This window comes from Scatophagus argus, chromosome 4 (assembly GCF_020382885.2).
Source record: "Scatophagus argus isolate fScaArg1 chromosome 4, fScaArg1.pri, whole genome shotgun sequence".
NCBI lineage: Eukaryota > Metazoa > Chordata > Actinopteri > Scatophagidae > Scatophagus > Scatophagus argus.
This window is the reverse complement of record NC_058496.1, coordinates 7,230,767-7,250,943: the sequence shown is the minus strand read 5'-3', so window position 1 is coordinate 7,250,943 and position 20,177 is coordinate 7,230,767. Positions and strand designations below refer to the sequence as shown.

The 20,177-nt window shown below is 43.2% G+C and overlaps 2 protein-coding genes across 4 annotated transcripts; both read left to right on the top strand.

Moving 5' to 3' along the window:
• The first annotated feature begins 442 nt into the window (after positions 1-442).
• On the top strand, positions 443-9,468 carry rgmb (repulsive guidance molecule BMP co-receptor b). Its single transcript, XM_046387252.1, has 3 exons — positions 443-1,014; positions 4,780-5,327; positions 7,021-9,468. Exons 1-3 carry the CDS (start codon positions 897-899, stop codon positions 7,777-7,779), a joined length of 1,425 nt encoding a protein of 474 aa, XP_046243208.1. The 5' UTR covers positions 443-896; the 3' UTR covers positions 7,780-9,468.
• Positions 9,469-11,743: 2,275 nt separating this feature from the next.
• On the top strand, positions 11,744-20,129 carry erap2 (endoplasmic reticulum aminopeptidase 2). 3 transcript variants are annotated; one of them, XM_046387246.1, is made up of 22 exons: positions 11,747-11,902; positions 12,044-12,124; positions 12,793-13,157; positions 13,272-13,458; positions 13,537-13,706; positions 13,808-13,946; positions 14,030-14,164; positions 14,278-14,398; positions 15,040-15,194; positions 15,324-15,437; positions 15,540-15,671; positions 16,048-16,179; positions 16,669-16,737; positions 16,877-17,052; positions 17,193-17,272; positions 17,376-17,559; positions 17,665-17,821; positions 17,920-18,104; positions 18,268-18,429; positions 18,627-18,767; positions 19,124-19,205; positions 19,603-20,129. In XM_046387246.1, exons 3-22 carry the CDS (start codon positions 13,006-13,008, stop codon positions 19,747-19,749), a joined length of 2,820 nt encoding a protein of 939 aa, XP_046243202.1. In that variant the 5' UTR covers positions 11,747-11,902; positions 12,044-12,124; positions 12,793-13,005; the 3' UTR covers positions 19,750-20,129. The 3 variants fall into 3 exon arrangements, with proteins under 3 accessions (XP_046243204.1, XP_046243202.1, XP_046243203.1); XM_046387247.1 differs by lacking the exon at positions 12,044-12,124 and having other exon boundaries at positions 11,748-11,902; XM_046387248.1 differs by lacking the exons at positions 19,124-19,205; positions 19,603-20,129 and having other exon boundaries at positions 11,744-11,902; positions 17,920-18,094.
• Positions 20,130-20,177: the final 48 nt, after the last annotated feature.

Below are 20,177 nucleotides of genomic sequence, written 5' to 3'. Positions count from 1 at the left end.
TGTTGTCATTCTGGTTTTCATGTGCTTGAACTTTTTCTGCATAATAATTTCAACCTCAAAATATTCAGGTGTGGCATCTTCAGGATGCAAAATACAATAATAATAACACTATAAGTTCTCTTTTAATGGGTTCCCTCACTTGTTTTCAGAAAGCACAGAAGCACATATTTACTTACAACGACAGGCTGCATTAAAAATATCATTTATTAAGCTAAAACTATCATTCTATTCGGTACACACACTGATTTAAAGGCATCTTACCAGCGTTTTACAACTTTTACCTCCATCCTCTCATTATTTTCTAGACTACTCTCACTCTGCGTGTGTGTGTGTGTGTGTGCGTGTGTGTTTGGTAGGCGGGTTTTCCGCCAGCAGGGTTTGGTTGATTCTCTATTGATTTGTTGGAGGGGGCAGAGGAGGAGGAGGAGGAGGAGAAAGTGAAAGGGGAGGAGTAGAGGAGAAACCCCGGCCTGGTGAGGAAGAGAGAGATGTGATTGTGCGTGTTTGGGACGAGAGACGGGAGCACAGAGTGATCGCAATCAAGTCAAAAGTCCGACCGCGGAGGGAGCGCACTTAAAATCACGTGGGGTGTGGATTTGTACGTGGAAAAAGTAAAAGTGTCTCCGGTCTGACCTGTGCTTGTACTTTGTTTTCCTCCTTTCCACTCCCTCCGCCCTGCATTCCGCGGAGCAGCTGTGTTTTAATGCCCCTGCGCACCCGAGGAGGAGAGGAAGGAGAGAAGAGTGAGGAAGAAGAGGCAGAAGAAGAAGAAGAAGAAGAAGAAGAAGAAAAAGGAAAGGAAGACGAGGAAGGAGAAGTAAGAAGGCCTGGACAACACCCCTCCTCGCCCTCTGGAGGTCTGTCCACTCTCCCCTCCTGCCCCTGCATGGACGGGGATGGGGAGAGCCGGATGCTGTTGCCGCGGGGCTGAGCGCCTCGCCTCCCCGTCTCTGGTGCGCCGCTTCCGGCCACTGCTGCTGCTGATCATCGCTCTCTGCTGCGGTGCTCACATAGGTAAGTAACCGCACTTCAACGCTGCGACCAGTTCGTCTCTCCGTCATAAAGGCAACAAATCTGTAATTTCCCGCACTCTGTTATCTTATTTTGCACTGATTGGGGTGCGTTGCACCCACTACAGCCACAGTAACAACATTTATATCCAGTCTGTTGCATTTAGTAGCGACCAGAGACACTTTATTAGTTATTAAGCGTTTGAAATAATCGTGTGGCCAAGCCTTGTGCTGGCTGGGCCCACTGCTACCTTACAATGGCTCTCTCTCCAGCGGCAGTGCAGCAGTCTGGGCACGGATCGAGTTTCTCCTCTCTCCTGGGCCGTCATTCTCCTGTCTGCCCCTTAATGGCTCATGGAGGAGGGGAAGGAATCTAGGAGAGGCTGTCTAACTCTCCTCATGTCCATATATAACGGATAACAAATTTACTCAGTGAAGGATCAAGAAAAACAGAATCTTTCAGTCTAAATCTGATCGTAAAAAGTTAGGATCAAAGCTGTGCTGTGCTGTAAACCTGGTGTGGGATGCAGTTCATGTTCAGGTGGATGAAGCAAATTAAAAAAATGTGTCATGAGAGTCTCAAAGTGATTAAAACGACTCAAGCTAAACTCAGGTGAAGGTAAATGAAGAAGCACAGTAATGCTCTTCTAATAAACACTAAAAACAGGAGCTCACACTTCCCAGTCTGAGCCAAATGCTGGACAGAAAGGAAAACAAAGGATTACTTAAAAGAAGAGTGTGTTTGCTGAAAGGTTAATAAGCTGTTTAAGTCTTATAGACACAAAAACATAATCTAATTCATTTTCTATGCCTATACTGAGGTCCTGATTTACTGAGCTCATTTACCACATTGTTTGTTGGCTTTAAATTCATATGATGAATTATTAAATTATTTGGTGCCAAAAGAAATATTTAGAAACTTGCTTTGTTTCTTTTTTTTCCTTTTGGCGTGTGTGTATGTCTGTGTGTTGCTGTGTGCAGGGGGTCCCCTGTTGTGGCGGCTGTCTGTTGAGCAGTCACACCTCCAGTAATTAGTTTAACATGGCTCAGGCAGCGGGACAAAACTGCCTCTGCACGCAGCCTGGTGGGAACAGAGAGACCCACTTCACATTAAAGACCCTCCTGACACCTTGTGCTGCATGTGCATCACCTGGAAAGAATGTGTTTTATTTAGTCTGTTGAGCCAAACAGAAGAGTACGTATTTCATTGTCCCTCCAGCCGTCAGCTCAAAGTGTCTGAATTGTTGTCAGCGCCTCCCTGCCTCTGCTACACGGACAGAAAGAGTGCATGTTTTTGTCAGCTCCTGTAAAGTCTTGTATCTCTAGGCTTGGGGGGTTGTTTGTGTGATTTGAGCTCAGTGTGTGTGAGAGAGCACACAACAAGGTGATCAATAAGCACTTCACAGGCCATTCCCTCAGTTGAGAGATGATCCCAGTAGATCCTTTTTCTGATCTCTGGAGATCAGACGAGTTGGAGGCTGTCAGAGAGCGAGACAAAGAATCGCTAAACCAAGCCGGAGAGATTCAGCTGGTGGATCTTTTGACCTCTGTCTGATGGTAGAGAGGGTGCCTCGGGATGCGGGGAAGAGATACGACCAGGGGCTGAAGAGACCTGGCCAGGGAATCAGACTGAGAACAGAATAGAATAGTGCTGATGGAGGGAAATGATTTGAGCTCCGGGGGAAAAAAATATCTGACAGCAGATGAGGCTTGAGAGAAAAGAGACCTGAGAGATGATAGGGGTGGCTGGGAGAGGGGGGCGAAGTGAAACAGAGAAGTTAATACTGTGGTAGGACATGGAAGGAGAGGTGTGGGCATCGCTGGCTGTTTTACTATATTGGATAGTTACCCCAGGGAAAGAATCAAGCCTGGCAGCTCTTGTGTATCCAGCTCCTCACATCATTCTCTTCCAAGTCATATTTTCAAGTCATTTCGGTATTCATCACCTCGACTAGACTTACCACAAATTGCTTATTTATATGCATAGATTGGATTCTCTTTTGAAAGTACAGCAGTGCATGCTTAGAAAAGGGTGCTTACGAGGACGGCTGCACAAATGAGAGATCATGGCCAGCCTTGAAGAACAAAAGATGAAAACTGTGCTTTCATATTGATTCAGAATATTATCAGTCATCGTATGAAAATCCTTTCAGCTTAATGCATCCATTGCAGGGTCAGCTATAGAGCAGCGCAGCGGGAGCTGGTGTGAAACTTTAGCAAACGCTTGTTTTCAGAGGGGTTTTAACCTTTGATGAAGTCAGTGGTTTTGAACCCGAGTGTTTCAGTTACAGGGTCGACTGCCGTCTCGTTACGTCACCCTGCTGGGAAAATGCAAGTGAATGGGTGCTTTTGTGTGTTTTTAGAGTAGCTCATGATTCTGATACCCTTCGAAAGAGAATAAACCCACTCTGATTAGATTGGGAGTGGTATTTAGGTACTGTGGGGCAGATAAGAGGGAGAGAAGGAGGCTGTTGGTGCGCCATTCAAAGACACAATGTGTCCTCAGTGCTCAGACTGTCTGTACAGTGGTGGCTGGCGTGGACGGCAGCCTGTGTGTGTCTGTCTGTGGGTTGGTGTCAGTATTTAACAAGCAGGAGAGAGATTCTGAAGCGTGGCGTGAGTCGGGGTCTGTACCTGCACCCTGATTTCTAAAACTCAGAGCACTGCTGCCCCCAAATGGTGGCGCCCGACTTCTTCATGCCCAGAAATCAAATACATCCATGAAGAAGAGATGGAATGTGCTGTTTGCTTGTGTGTGTTGCTGTGTTAGTGGCAGCTTATGGTTGTTAAGTGATGGTGTGACATCTGCTGATTTCTCTACAAAACCATGTACTTTCTGGTTTTGCTTGGCTATTAGGCGATCATACCGCCATCGGAAAAATCACTCACTGTGAGTGTTTAAGGAAGGCACAACCAGCATTCTTTCTAAGATATCTATGTGTGTGTGTGTGTGTGTGTGTGTGTGTGTGTGTGTGTGCAGCTGCCCATACACTGCAGAGCCTCTCTTCCTCTGGCCTAATCTAATAGGAGCATGCTGTGACTGATGCATTAGGTCTGTTCTCTAATCTCTCACTCTTGCTGTAACTCCCTCTCTCTCTCTGATGATCTATGATATGAAAGGCTGGTTTGACCCTTGTTGCATTCAGAAACGTAGCCATAGATAAAACATCAGGGACAATTTTGGACCGAGACATTTGTTCCTAATGGATATACGGGGGACAGAAAGATCAGTCTTTTGGATGCATTTTCTCTGCCACTCATAGTTACAGCTATATAACACTGAAGTGACAAAAACATGACCCGTTGTGTAAATTCTCTGCTAAAGCCACATAGAATCACAAATGAAACACAATAAAAAATGATCACACATTGTATTGCTATTATATTGTCTAGCTCTCTCTGTCTGTCAGGTGCACCCAGGCTATATAACCAGAATTATCTCACTCCTTGTGGGAAAATATTCTTTATCTTCTCTCTCTGGCTGCTCTTTGGTTTATTACACTTTAGGTTTATTACACTCACAGGGCGGCACTGTTGATTGAACAAGACTTTCAACCAGCGGCCAATTCTTTTTCCTGTTTTATTAGTTAGGGTTGTAACAAGCCTGGAGCATTATTTGTTTAACTTCAAAAGCTGTCTACACACCTTAGTTGTTTTCTGTGTGTACTTGAACTTTGAATTTCTAGTTAAAAAGCTTCTACTCTATCACTATAACTCTTTGTGTAATATCACTTTGCTAACAATGTCTTCCTCTCTCTGTCCTCTCCAGGTCAGTGCCAGGTGCCCACCCCTCAGTGCCGTATCCAGAAGTGCACAACCGACTTTGTGTCCCTGACCTCCCACCTGACGCCGGCCGTGGATGGCTTTCATATTGAATTCTGCAAGGCTTTACGTGCGTACTCGGCCTGCACCCAGAGGACGGCCAAGTCCTGCAGAGGGAACCTGGTCTTCCACTCAGCCGTGCTTGGCATCTCTGACCTCATGAGTCAGAGGAATTGCTCCAGAGACGGGCCCACTTCCTCCACGCACCCCGAGGTCCAACACGAGCCCTGCAACTACCACAGCCGCACCCAGCATGCCCACACACACTCCCATGTCCATGCACACGCACATTCCCATGCTCACAGCCACACCCACTCCCGGCCCGGGTACCTGTTCTGTGGGCTGTTTGGGGACCCACACCTGAGGACATTTAAGGACAGCTTCCAGACTTGTAAGGTGGAGGGGGCATGGCCTCTCATCGATAATGACTATCTGTCTGTACAAGTCACTAATGTTCCCGTAGTACCTGGCTCCAGTGCCACAGCAACCAATAAGGTGAGTGGAGATAAAGGGAGAATCAAAGAATAATGGACTTTTGGGGTCTAATTTGCTGCTATTAAAGCTGAAAGAGTTTCCTAAGTGAGAGCAGCTGGTGTAATCTAGTTTATTTCTGTGTGTGTGTTAGAGAGAGAAACATTTTCTATAATGATCTAATAAGTTTTTTTTCTTATGCCTCAGAGTAAGTAACCTTATCAGTGTGAGGTGAGAAAGCACCCTTTACTCTCCCTGCTCTACTTTCTCTTTCTGAGTCACAAGTGTGAGGCACACAGCCTGATTTTGTGACTTATCTCTTGTGACTGAAGCAGCGTTGGAAACCTAATTTGGTAAATGGCTGCACATAGCTTGACCTCTAATAATATGAAAGGAGATGTGTGAAAGGACCCACTGTTTACTTGTGTGTGAGTGTGTGTGTGTGTGTGTCTCATAAGCAGTACTCCTTGCACTCAGCTTAAAGCACTATGTGTGTTAAAGGTCCTTATCCCTTAACAACGAGATAGACACACACACACATACACACACACGCACACACTCACACACAGAGCACCAAATGGATGACGAGCCACACAAGGTGATCTTTGTGGTGTTAAAGAAGCTATGTTGATGTTTCCCCCGATGATCTGCCCTCTCTAGTTTAGTCGATATCTTTAATTATTAAAACACATACACACCCAACGCATACACTTAGTCATGCACACGCTGATAGAAACACACACATAAAGCAAATAGCAGGGTTGCTACACTGTGGAGCTGAAGGTCTGACCTTGTGTCAGAGGTGGGGCAAGTTATTAGTCATGATTATTGGGGACACACACACATGCATACTCTCTCTCACAAACACACGCACACACTAACAGCCCTCCAGGCTTAATGGCCTGTCAGGCCTCATTCCTCACAGCTGTCATGTGAACAAAGCAGCCATTCACCGGAACTATGATGCTAGTGCTAACCGTAATGCTCACACCACACCCTGCGTCCACTACTGCCTCCACTCACCACTGGAGCCCTGTGTGTTTTTTTATGTCTTTTTTTTCTTGTGTGTGTGTGTGTGTGTCTGTGCATGTGTATGCGTGTGTCAGCATGTTTGCATAGCTGTGTCAAATTACAACTTGTTAAGAAGTCATTAAATCATTTCTCAAACGTAGTGTGATGAGAGTCAATAACCTGTAAAATGGTTGAGTGTGTGTGTGAGAACGAGAGAGAGAGAAAGGGAACAACATCTTATACTTTATCTCGGAAACCTTGATCATTCTCATTATCAGTTAATTACCAATTAATTTGAAGATTGTTTTCTCAGTTAATTGATTTCTCACTTAGTGTCCAAAAACAATGAAAAATTACTTTCGTGATTCCTCAGAATTCAAAGTCTTCGAAATTGCTTGTTTTGTTCAACCAGCAGGTGAAAAGATATTTCATCCCAAAGATTCACATAACTATCATAACTGACAAAGAAAAGTAACAAAACATCACAGTTGAGAAGCTGAAAATTGCTCTACTAATTTTCTTTCGATTGACTGATCAGTTAATCAAGTAATTGTTTCAGCTTTGCTCTTCTCCTTGATGACAATTGTGTTTTATCCAGTTAACTTTGCAGCTCGACATCAATTCTTGCATTTGCAAATTGCCTTTCACTGGACACACTATAAGCTTAAACTGTCTCTATCACTTACCTGCTGCTCCGTCTCTGTAGATCACCATCATCTTCAAGCCATATGAGGGTTGTACAGACCAGAAGCTCTACCAGGCGGTCACGGACAACCTCCCCGCTGCCTTTGATGATGGAACGGTGAGCAGTGGAGACCCCATCCACACTTCTGCTGGGGCAGACGGTGCAGCTGGGAAGGTCCGGGCTCTGTGGATCTCTGAGCGCATCCCGGGGCGCCACGTGGAGCTGCACGCTGGCTACATTGGTGTAACTGTAATAGTTCGCCAGCTGGGCCGCTACCTGACCCTGGCAGTGCGGATCCCGGAGGAGCTGGCTCAGGCCTACGATGCCACCCAGGACCTGCAGCTCTGTCTGAACGGCTGCCCCAGCGGAGAACGCATTGACCAGGCAGGGCATCTTCCCCTGCCCCTGTCCCCTCCTGCGCTCGGCCTACAGCTTCAGCAGCTGCGTCGTCCCAGCTACTCCTCACAGACACAAGCGTTTCCCTATGGTGCCATGCAGGTTTTTGGCGTGGAGGGGGCAAAGGAACGCTGCAGGGAGCAGCTGGAGGTGCAGGACATTTACTTCCACTCCTGTGTGTTTGATCTCCTGACCACCGGGGATGCCAACTTCACAGTGGCAGCACACAGCGCCTTGAAGGACATGGAGAGCCTCCACCCGCACCGGGATAGATGGAGGATCTACCCCCGCGGCTCGGCTACCTCCACCTTACGCTCTGATTCTCATCCTGTCAAGCAGCTCGCTGTGCTCCTGCTGTGTGCTCTGACCCTGGTGTTAATGTAAGAGCAGGAATGGGGGTCTTTGCGTGCGCCTGCATGCGTGTGGGCTTGTATATGTGTGTGCACTAGAAAGTGAGGGTTTTTTTTGCTGAGCACTGATCCTGAGCACTGATTCTCCTGTCATGGTGAGAGGAAACAGCAGGCTGGACAGTAATTAGACCCTAGTGTTTTTGTGGAAGAGGTGGCAGCGCTTTCTGTGGGCACAGGAGACTCTGGCCAACACTAACTGCATCTTACCTGGCAGAATCAGCCCTCTGGGGAAAAACACAGGAAATGTGATGACGGCTTTTGCAATCTGTCTTCATCTTTGGATAGGACATTTGACGAGTGCACCTGTGTGTGTGCGGGGTTAAGTATGTTAAGTATGTGGTACACACTCCAAACTGTAAATAGCTCGTCTTCAGTGCACAGTGTAATGGCGTAGAGTTTGTTTTTTTGTGTCATTTGATGTGATGTTTCTTTAATACCTCAGTCAGAGGGTGTTTGTTTTAACAAAAGCACTTTATTTAGATTTTTTCTTTTGTTTAAGTTTAACAAATCCACATCAGTGTTTCTTCCTCTAACTTAATGTTCTCCACCAAAATCTCCAATGGCTCAAGTTTGGAGACCACCTATAATTTGATTTTTGATCCTTTAAAAGTTGATGTCTGTTGAATACAAGGAGCTGCCATATTTGTTGAAAAGCATCTTTCTTCCAGTAGCTGATTTGACTCAGTGTGTCATTTTAAGTCAGTCAATGTGAGTAGTTCTCTTTTGAATGTATTATGAATATTGTCACAGCAAATGCCATCAGTACTATTCTGTTGCTCTGTGAATTTGTTGTTTTTCCTCAGTCCTGATTTCAAGTATGTATGAATGTGTGTGAAAGTGTGTGTGTGTGTGGCTGCATCAGTGTTCTGTTTCTTTTCCCACTCGGTGAATTGATTGGGTGTGTTTTAAGTTCCTCTGAGGATCACATCAGAGGTATTTCCACCTTTTTGCCAAGAGGCTGTGATGATAGCGGCTCGTGTACGTTGCTCACCGTATTCTTTGTTTTGTGAATTTGAGCCAAAGACAGATAATGTATGGTTTTCATGTACAAAGAATCACCATCTCACCACCAAACCAGCACTCCTCTCTTCCTCACGCTCTCTCCTTTGTTTTTGAGGTTGCTACTGTAAACTGTTTTCCTTACTGCCAGAATTGACGAGCTGCTCCTAACTGGGATACGTGTAGACAAAACACTGCAAATCACTTACAAAACTTAACTGCATTCTCTGCTGAAACATGTGCTTCAGCAGCGTGTAGTGGAAGATGTATACTATCTGATTAAATGCCAACCCGTAAGACTATGAGCCTTTTAAATATGTAACAGTTTGTATAATTATGCCCCATTTGGTTGGCAGTTTAAGCCTAATCTCATCATGAGCTCTTTCATCATGAGCGAGTGTCAGTTTGGTGAAGAGTCACTGGTCAATGTTTAAATACTTAACTTATTTATGAACGTAGTGTCCTGTAGAGGAAGTTAAGCTCCATATTCTTGCTGTTGGATAATAATTTAAAAAATGTCAGATGTGATTGTACTGCCACCTAGTGGTGCTCTGTTGCTATGTCAGTGTGTTACTCAAGGCGCTAAAAAAAAAAAAACATGACAAAAAAACTGTGTGCAAGTGTTTTATTTAAAAAGGAATAAAGTCAAAATGGTCCGATCTTACTTCCTGTTTATTAGTGTCACATGCACAGGAATATAAAAAAGAAAACGTTTTCCTATGAACTTTCAAAAACTCTTCAGCTTCTTCAACTCTTTCCTTGAAAAAAAAAAAACCGACAATCTTTTCAATAATTCAAAGAATGCAGAATTAAACATGAGTAAGAATACACACAGATCCTCTGACAAATGCACACGAGCACACATACAACAGTTTGTGCTCTTACCCATCTGTCTGAGGTTAGGCTTTGATCAGATACTGGGTTTGACCTCACAAACGCAATCTGTTTTCAACTGCCACAGTCAGCAACACCTGGGAAGTCAGCATGAGAGAGGTTCAAAGTGGCGCGACAAAAGATTTGTAGCATCTGAGACCTGCTACTCCTGTGATCCTGACAATGGATAATTTCCCATATGATCCCGTTATTGTAAAGCCAACAATAAGGGTGGACAATGCTCAACTTCTTCCAGTGTGAAAATCCTCACTGTGCAGACTTCAGTGAAGAAAGAGTTCCCCTCTCTGAGATACTTTGCTTTTCAAGGTCATATGGTTCATCAGGAGCCCTCCATTTCCAAATGTCTGAAAGATCGAACACATTTAATTTTTTCCCGTTAGACAACACCATAAATGAGTGAAAAACTGGTTATTTCTGTATTAAAGCACACAAGGCTCATCCTCTTACCACTTAATAACAACATAAGTAGTCATCAAAGTGTTAAAGACGATGATCTTCATGAAAAGCAGCCTCATAATCAGGACAACCACTGTGTTTGTCCACACATCAATGCCTGGACATAAAAACACACAGACGAAAATAAGGACCAACATCTGTATGATTCACACTTTTTTTTTGGTCGCTTGCAAACAATTAAAATTTACCGTCTGTCTCCTCATCTTCATTGCAGGTCTTCGCTTGATGATCTGAAATTATAAAAATGTATTAAAAGCATATAATAAAAAGTGTGAGTTTTTTCTATTTGTGACTATTAACTACTGAATTAAAATTCAAAATTCTGGTGTCCTGATCAGCTGCTGTCCCACCTGATGAGATGGTGTGATGTCTCCTGATGACTTTTGTGCGTCGTCTGCGACTCACAGAGCAACTGTACGACGGCCAGTCAGTGGTCGCCACTGTGATGATGGCCACGGCGCTGTGGCCACGATGCTTCCTGTTTACAGCAATGCTGTATGGTGAGCTGGACACGTGGCCGTCAGATGGTGACCTCCAGCTAACTTCTAGGGGCCCTCTCCTGAACTCACTCACCATACAGACCAGCAGGGTCCAGCCCAGCCTTTCCCCTGACAGGTGGACTGGAGGGGCCAGAGATGCCAGCACAACACCCTCTACCCCACCTAAAAAAAAAAATAAAAAGAGAGACAGAGGACAATATGAAGAGAACTACTCTTAAACAAAGAGGGATGACGTAAACTTAGGATGGGGGGGTGGTGGTTCTTCTTCTGTGGTTATGCAACTGGTCAAACATAATAGTGCAACATCCATCCATCCATCCATTTTCTATACCGCTTATCCGTCAGGGTCGTGGGGGAGCTGGAGCCTATCCCAGCTAATAGTGCAACGAAGTACAGAAAATACACATAGTACCTGTAAAGTTGAGACATTTCGTTAACAAATGACATTCTTGATGTTCTGTTTTAAAGGGCAAAGTTTCAATTATGGACATCACGTTTATAATTTAGAGGAGTTTAGAATTAAATCTTGATCATTTTTATGCTGCAATCCTAGAAATGAATCTCTGTGTTTATTTTTACTCTAGTAAAGGAGTCAGTGCTGCTCTAAAGGCCCCCCCCCCCACACTGACAGTATAAAACCTCACAGTAGAGTCTGTTGTATGCTGTACAGATTTCATAGCTCTTAAATTATTGACTTACTTTGACTTTCATCTGTCATTGAATAAACTCAGATATGTTGGTCATGCTTTATATACAACACAATCATGTATTAGAGATTAAAAGCACTTACCTGTCCATAAATAGATGATAGGAAGGTAAAATAGACCCCTGGGTGGCTCAGTCATGTCTGCTACAGTTAGAGTAGCTTCTGTAATTACTGCCTTCTTTTTGTGTATCTGTGTGTATGTGTGTTTGTGCCCCTTGTATATACGTGAGTGTGTGAAATGGGGGCATGCCATTTGGCTTTGCCGGGAGTGTTGCATTATGGGGGATTGACATGTCTCATTGTTATGACCTTATGCTAACAATGAACCCTCCCCACCTGCCACCCCAGCACACACAAACAAACCCACACGCAGAGGGAGAGAAAGAGAGGCAGACAGTGTGAAGTCTTACACAAAGGAGGCTTTATCTGCATTTGAAAAAGGGAGAGAAATGAGGACAGGACAGTAATGTGGACAGGAGAAAGTCAGTGAAGAGTCACTGGAGCAACCGGAGACACAGCTGCGTACGGCTGTTAGATCTGAGGTAAGAAACTGATCATATCAACACACTCAGAGCATGAGACAACACTCTTGTAGGGTACACCTGCACACACACACACACACACACCACACACACACACACACACACACACACACACACAGTTTTTTTTTTTTTTTGTCTCAGCAGTGGGAGGGAGCTTAAAAGAGAAAGTGAAACTCAGCAGGAGGTTTAAGACGGAAGCATGATGAAGCCGAAATTATCAAGGTAAAACTTTCTGACACATGCAGCTAGTTGATTTCTCTCAATACATGACCTCTAAAACAGAAACAAGACCGGCATTACTTTAACAACTGTAAGTTAATCATAGCAATTCAGCAGTTTCTGATTAACATGTGGATTGCCGTAACTGAAATACTGTACACTGTATCAGCATGGTGCAACACAGCTACTGCCTGTGTAGCCTGGTTTGAACTGCTGTCATGCTCCTGCAGCTGTTGTCACCTTACGGTAATAGCTGTGTCCTCATTTTGTTTTGTCCGCATGGAAAATCATGTGGTTTGCTTGTCCCATGTGTCAGTCTCCTTCAGGCTGAGATGTGTTGTGGTTGAGGCCTACAACTTAAAAAACAGCTCAATTTGCCAGTAAATCAACTGCTCACTCGACAGAGGTCATGAGAGTTGCTTGCGAGGTCCAAAACTGTCACTTTTTAAACAGAAATACCTTTACCTCCCTGGTAGAGACAAGTGAAGGTGGAGTTTGTTATATTTTGATCCACTGAGTTAGTCTGGCAGTTAGAAATCTTTGAAACCACAGCCATAAAACTGACTGCAGCAGGTGGGAGGACCACTACAACAGGAAGAACAATAGTATAAATGTTGATTCACTGACAGATGTATGTCCTGTGTTTTTAATACTCCTCTAATGTCTTTCAGGTTTAAGAAAAAAGGGTCCTGAGACATTTTTGACTCAACCATATGAATGTGAAAACTGGACAAATCTGTCTGGCAGACATCCAGCTCCCACATCAGATGGTCCATCATTGCTCCTCATCTTTGGGAAGTGATCAAGTTTAATACTTGCTGTCAGTCTGTCACACTATTATTTTTTTCTTTTTAAGTCAGTGGTTGAAGGACATTTCCTATACAATGGTCTTGGTAAGACTATTAGTGCTGTTTCTGTTCCACATGTCTCTGGTTGGGTCTCAGCCAGTACAGAGTTCACAGCCAGTACTAGGAGAACAGTCTCCTTTGACTACTAGTGATCTGTCCTTCCCTTGGAGCCGTCTTCGCCTTCCAAGGTACCCCTCACACTCCTTTGTTATACCTATGAACAAGAAATTGACAAGACAATTGGTGGACCTCTGTTTTTTAAGTAGGTGATTAAAAGAGCAATGCCCATTTCTTTGTGATAGGTACATCTTTCCACTTCACTACCACTTGCTCCTGCACCCGAACCTCACAAGCCTCAGATTCACTGGCTCAGTGCAGATCCAGATTGATGTCCAGAACAACACAAACTGGGTTGTATTGCACAGCAAGGGTCTACAGATCTCCAAGGCCACTATATTGGACCAGAATTTAGCTCATCTGTCTGACCAGGTAGGTGTTACTATTGCAGTGTATTTGTCATGGTTACCTACAATGGATCAAAATTATTCCCATCTCCTTTTGTTCTAGGTTCTTCCAGTTCTTCATAACCCTTCCCATGAGCAGATTGGCATTTTCTCTCCCAGGGTGCTCAGTCATGGGCAAAAATACTTCCTGTGTATTGAGTTTGAGGCAGAACTTGCAGAGGGCTTCTATGGCTTCTACAAGAGCACATATAGAACCAGCACTGGAGAGACCAGGTAGGACCATATAGATAGTTTCAGAGCAAGCTTGGTAAAATATCCTACAAACACAAAGAGGTTCCAACTACCAAGAAGTATCTGCCGATGTCTTTTCTCAGAACATTAGCTTCCACACACTTTGAGCCCACAAGTGCTCGGATGGCATTTCCTTGTTTTGATGAGCCAAGCTTCAAATCCAACTTCTCCATACGGATCAGGAGGAGTCCAGAGTACATTTCTCTGTCCAACATGCCCGTGGTGAGTGTTGTATATATGCAAGTTTTTGTGCATGTTCAAGTTTGAGTGAAAATTGGCTGAAATGAATTGTATATGCATTTTAGGTCAAGACGGTTGAAGTAAACAATGGCCTCCTTGAGGACCAGTTTGATGCAAGTGTAAAGATGAGCACGTACCTGGTAGCTTTTGTCATCTGTGACTTCAAATCTGTCACTGCAACAACATCTTCTGGAGTGCAGGTGCGGCCTGATGATATTTAATTTCTGAATTTCTTAATAGCTATTACTAGAAACACTATTACTTTCTCAGTGACCCATTTCTCTGCTTCTCTTGCACTGTTGTGTGTCTGTAGGTGTCCATCTATGCCAGCCCTGAGAAGTGGCTACAAACCCACTATGCCCTGGAGGTTGCTGTCAAAATGCTAGACTTCTATGAGCAGTATTTCAACATTAACTATCCTCTACCCAAACAAGGTACCCTTTGCTCAGTTTTTGCAGAACTACACTAAATAGACAAAAGTATTGGGACACCTGGCCATCACACCAACAAAAACTTTAATGACATTGCATTCTTAGTACACAGACAGCTTTCCAGCTATAACGTCCTCCACTCTTCTGGGACAGCTTTCCACAAGATTTTGACATTTTTCTGTGGGACTTTTTGCCCATTCATGAAGTAGAGCAACAGTGAATGGAGGCACTGATATTGGATGAAAAGGTCTGGCTCGCAATAGCTTTTCCATTTCATCCCAAAGGTGTTGAATGGGGTTGAGGTCAGGGCTCTGTAGGGGCCAGTCAGGTTCTTCCACACCAAACTCATCCAACCATGTCTTTATGGAGTTTACTATGTGCACTGGGGCACAGTCATGCTGGAATAGAAAAGGGCCTTCTCCAAACTGTAGACACAAAGTTGGAAGCATAGCATTGTCCAAAATGTCTTGGTATGCTGAAGCATTAAGATTTCCCTTCATTGGAAGTAAGGGGCTGAGTCCAACCCTTGAAAAATAGCCCATCCAAAATACTTTTGTCTATATAGTGTAAGTCAAGTAACATTTAATTTATCTTTATTTTGTGTCATTTTTCTGTTCTGTTGCCCTGTGTTTTCCCTCTCTCAGATCTGATAGCCATCCCAGACTTCGAGTCTGGTGCAATGGAAAACTGGGGTCTGACCACCTACAGAGAGACCAGCCTTCTCTTTGATCCCCTCACGTCCTCCATTTCAGATAAACTCTGGATTACCATGGTAATCGGTCATGAGCTTGCTCATCAGGTGAGAGTGTGACACCGTGTCTATGCTCAAAATACATTCAGGATTAAGTGTTTGTTTAGATCATAAATCAAATCATTACATAAATAGACAATACCAAGGCCTGAAAATCCAAATATATCTTGTTTGCAGTGGTTTGGTAACTTGGTGACCATGGAGTGGTGGAACGATATCTGGCTCAATGAAGGATTTGCCAGATACATGGAGTACATTTCAGTTGAGGCCACCTACCCCGACCTCAAAGTGGTTTGTGCTTTGTTTAATCTGAGAGTAGACTTCATTGATTAATAGCGATAGTTTAACCTAGAGATGATGACTGATCATCCTGTTCTGTGCATCATCCTGCAGGAGGAATATCTACTGCATACCTGTTTTGCAGCAGTTGGATACGATTCATTGAACTCGTCGCGACCAATATCGAGCCCGGCAGAGAACCCCACACAGATCAAACAGATGTTTGACACAGTCTCCTATAACAAAGTATGATTTCATTCTCACAAATGTTGTGCCTTCACTCCAAAGAAGGTCACAAAGCTGATAGAGGCAATTCATTCTGTGTTTCTTATCTGTCGAAATGTATAACCTGCAAAATGAGGGATAAATACAACATAGTTTAACAGCATCTTTTTTGTTACTCTGTCCTGATTGGTTTGGTCATTCCTTTAAACTGAAAGCCTCTGATAACACACTCTGGACTACATAACTATTGATCTCCAAATAGATATTTTAACAGATAATCTAACCTTTTTTTTTCATATTTATGAGAAATAAATTCTAACTGCCTTGACAACAATATACAACGACAGTCTCGAGCTGATCCCTTTATTAAATAACCCCCTCTTCTTTGTTCCACCAGGGAGCTTGTGTCCTGCACATGCTGCGACACTTTCTGACAGATGATGTGTTCCAGAGTGGGATCGTACGATACCTTCGTAAATACAGCTACAGAAATGCACACAACCAGGACCTGTGGGACAGTCTGGCCAATGTACGAGCACGTTTTCATCAAGAGAACAGAACTGTACAAAATGTACAGACAGAGAGTGTCCAATCCACTTACAGAAATCATATATTGCTTTTTTTATATGGGTGTTTTTCCTTCATCCAGCCAGTCATTGTTTCCTTTTCATCTCATTACAGACCTTATATTAGTTTACTTAGGAAGTTGCTTAAAGGAGGCAATTAACATTTTGTCTCTTTTCATTGACATTATAGTTATGTTTTCTTTGCCCCGTAATGCAGTTGTAGGTGATAAGAAAATGCTGCCTTGTCACGCAGCAATAACAAAACACTGATTAGAATGAAAGCAGATGGTGACCATGACGATGGATTACCAGTCTGAGATTAACTGTCTTACTGTATTCAATAGAATTGGAGGAAACAGTTGTCCTGCAGGTTGAAAGGTCACGTTCAAATTCTATGGTAAAGTACATGAGATTTGCAAAAAAGAAAGCGTTGCTTTCATTTTGTGTTTCAGACATGCTCAGAGGAGGACTTTGTCTCGGGAAAACACTGTTACAGCAGCAACCAGGCCTCCAAGAATGCAGTGAGTAAACATTTAAACATGGACTTTCTTCCCTCTCCTCATGGGTTTGTTCTCAAAGATCTTACACAGTTTACAAGATTATTTTCTAACCTTGTGATTTATGCAGTTGTATGTACTCATCTCCAACTGTCTGCTGCAGTACCTGTTTGCAGGGGAACACCTGGACCTGACAGCCATGATGAACACTTGGACTCTGCAGAAAGGTATTCCTGTGGTAACTGTAACTAGGAAGGGGCCTTACCTTCAGCTTAGACAGGACAGGTTCCTGAGGATAGTGCTACCCACTGATCCCCTCTGGTCCACACTGCAACAGGGGTGAGCATGCACATACACCTGTACAGTTTCTACAATTTACTTTGCTATTCTATTCACATTTATTTTAGAAGCTGCTCAAATTTCATTATCATGACTTCATATATTCATGAAATCATATTCTACTCTCTTTTCCTTTATAGCTTCCTGTGGCATATCCCTCTGACATACAAAACAGATGCTTCCAGCACCATCCACAGACACCTGATGACAACACAGACAGGTAACAGGAAAGAGATGCAAAATACACTGCAGACATATCTTCATTTTTATTTTGCCAATTTATTGTTTTTTATCCCCTCTTTTGCTGTTTATGTCTCTTTTAGACAGTATACATATAGGAGAGGAAGTCAGCTGGGTGAAAGTAAACAGTGACATGACAGGCTACTATGTAGTTCATTACGAGGATGGTGGTTGGGACGTGATGACCAAACTACTTTTGGAAAATCACACTGCTCTGAGTTACAAAGACAGGACTCAACTGATACACAATGCCTTTCAACTGGTCACGTAAGCATATATGTGTGTATGTGTCTGAGAACAAGCATAAACAGCTTTGATTTTCCTACCTGAAATAGCACCTAACCTGTCAAATATTCGTGTATGTCTCTAAAGGGCAGGTCATCTGCCACTCAATAAAGCCTTGGACCTGATTGGTTACCTGCGTTCGGAGACACACAATGTGCCTCTCCTCGAAGGACTGGGATATCTGGAGAGCTTTTACCAGATTGTTGAGAAAAGGAATGAGACTGAGCTAACAAGGAAACTGGGGGTAAGGAGACAAGAGTGTACATTTTAAATAGCATTTATTCCAGAGTCAGCATGAAATGTAGCTTAAGCTCATGTGAGATGGTGTTTCTCTTGGTGCAGACCTACATCCTGCGATTTTTCCGTGCCATCATTGACCAGCAGACGTGGACTGACACGGGTTCTGTGTCAGAGCGACGGCTGAGGTCTGAGGTCCTGTCACTGGCTTGCCACCTGGATGACCCCTCCTGCCTGGAGCGAGCTCGTCAGAGCTTTAAAGACTGGCTCCAGTCCAATGGTACACTCAAGTATGTGTGTGTATAAATTATATTTTAACACCCATCATTATTGGTCAAAAATCGCTGATGTAATTCAGAAAAACAGCAGCTACCCCCTGTGCTGGAGTGGAGCATATAATTTGATGTTTCATCACGTCCCTAATATGCACATCTCTGTTTGTGTTTACTCTAGCTTGCCCACTGATGTGGCAGAAACAGTGTATTCAGTTGGAGCGCAGGATGACCACGGCTGGGCCTCACTCTTTCACACATACAACATTTCTCTCTCTGCAGCACAAAAAAGCAAAATCCTGTTTGCCTTGACCTGCACTAGAGACAAAGACAAATTACACAGGTACATCCTCTGCCTGTTACATTCTTGACACAGTTAATGCTGCCACCAAGTGGCAAACATGGGGTACTGTACCACAGAACAACTGCCAACAGATATCCAGTATTTATTCTGTGGCTATATTACTTATGTGCTACACAGCTGTTAGTAGAGGTGGTGTTAATAGAGCAGGTTGTATTGTGTGTGTGTTTGCATTGCAGACTGCTGGAGTTGGGTCTGGAAGGGAAGGTGATTCGATCCCAGGACCTGTCACGTCTCATCCTGATGGTGGCCAGGAACCCGCAGGGACATCATCTTGCCTGGAACTTTGTCAAAAAGAACTGGGATACTCTGGTTCAAAGGTCAGTATAACATAATGTAGATGCTGTGAATGATATGAAGTCAAGCCATGTGATGCTATGAAAATGCTGTTTTTTTTATAACATTACAGTGATATTGTATCATGCATACATACTCACAGTAGGCTGGTCTTGTGATTTGAATGTAAGAACTTTGTGTAAACCAGTAGACCTGCCTTTTAACGGGCTTCTGTGCCATTAAGAAACAAATGGAACAAGATTTGATTTTATAAAGACCTACAACAAGCAATGCAATGTGTAGCCGATTCCACTATGAAAGCCCTACATAGCAGTGTGTGCACATGTAGGAGGGGATACTAATCTGTGACTTTCCTCTCTGTTGTATTTTTGCTCTGCAGGTTCCAGTTGGGTTCATTTTGTATTAGAAACATCATCATTGGTACCACAGGCCAGTTCTCACATCAGGAAGAGCTCATTAATGTAAATACGCTCTTATAATTTCCTCTAATCTAAATTCTACAAGACAATTTATAGATGCACCAGAATATTAAGATGCTATTGGCATTGACTAGTACTGGCAAAGTCAGTAATAAGCATGATAGATGAATTATTATTAATTATTAAATTCTTATGTTACACATTCATTTATAAATATGTCTTTACAGAAATGCTAATTTTATTTATTTATTTATTGGTCTTAAAATAGTGTGGCACTGACCTAAACAGACATATCTATAAAAAGTACTAACAAAGGTGTGTTAGCCTTGACCAAACAAGAAAATGCTTTTACGTGTCCTTTTTTTTTTTTTTTTTGTCTAATTTTCAGTGGTGTGCTTGTGTTCACTTTTTCGTAAATGAATGCGTGTTTGATCCCCAGGTGCAGTTGTTCTTTGATTCCATCAAAGAACAGGCGCTTCAGCTGAGAGCTACACAAGTTGCCATGGACAACGTGCAGAAAAATGTTCGCTGGATTCAGAGGAACCTGGAGCCTCTGAGAAACTGGCTGAACGACCGAATGAAATGAAATGACAGTAGGAAGAGTGCTGATAACTGATAGGTGCTGCGGGGGGAATATTTGAAAGATTCTTGAATTTGTTTTTATTTGCAAACTGCAACATGTTTGACTTCACGGATGAGTTGACAGTTTTGTATAAGAAAAAATGTTTTGTAAATTTTCAGGGGTCATATTTGTTAGATGAAAATTTAATTGGTTTAACTGACAGCTGAGTAGTAGTCATGGGAATAAGAAGCAGTGTGTGTACCATGAATATTGCACATTGTCTGTGTGTGTGTGTGTGTGAGAGAGAGAGAGAGAGAGAGAGAGAGATCCATTCCAAAGTGACACTCAAATTCTGTGTAAATGGATTAGTAAATAGACAATTAAATTCTTTGTTGAACCTCCTGGCACGGTGTTGGGTTCACTGAAGCATATACTTGTGTTAATTACAGCCA

Bases quoted from the DNA above. Each gene is read 5' to 3' on its own strand.
- rgmb (XM_046387252.1), top strand. From the start codon at position 897: ATGGGGAGAGCCGGATGCTGTTGCCGCGGGGCTGAGCGCCTCGCCTCC. The intron at 1,015-4,779 runs GTAAGTAACCGC...TGTCCTCTCCAG, and splicing joins CTGCTGCGGTGCTCACATAG to GTCAGTGCCAGGTGCCCACC. The intron at 5,328-7,020 runs GTGAGTGGAGAT...CCGTCTCTGTAG, and splicing joins GTGCCACAGCAACCAATAAG to ATCACCATCATCTTCAAGCC.
- erap2 (XM_046387246.1), top strand. From the start codon at position 13,006: ATGGTCTTGGTAAGACTATTAGTGCTGTTTCTGTTCCACATGTCTCTG. The intron at 13,707-13,807 runs GTAGGACCATAT...GTCTTTTCTCAG, and splicing joins ACCAGCACTGGAGAGACCAG to AACATTAGCTTCCACACACT. The intron at 19,206-19,602 runs GTAAATACGCTC...TTTGATCCCCAG, and splicing joins ATCAGGAAGAGCTCATTAAT to GTGCAGTTGTTCTTTGATTC.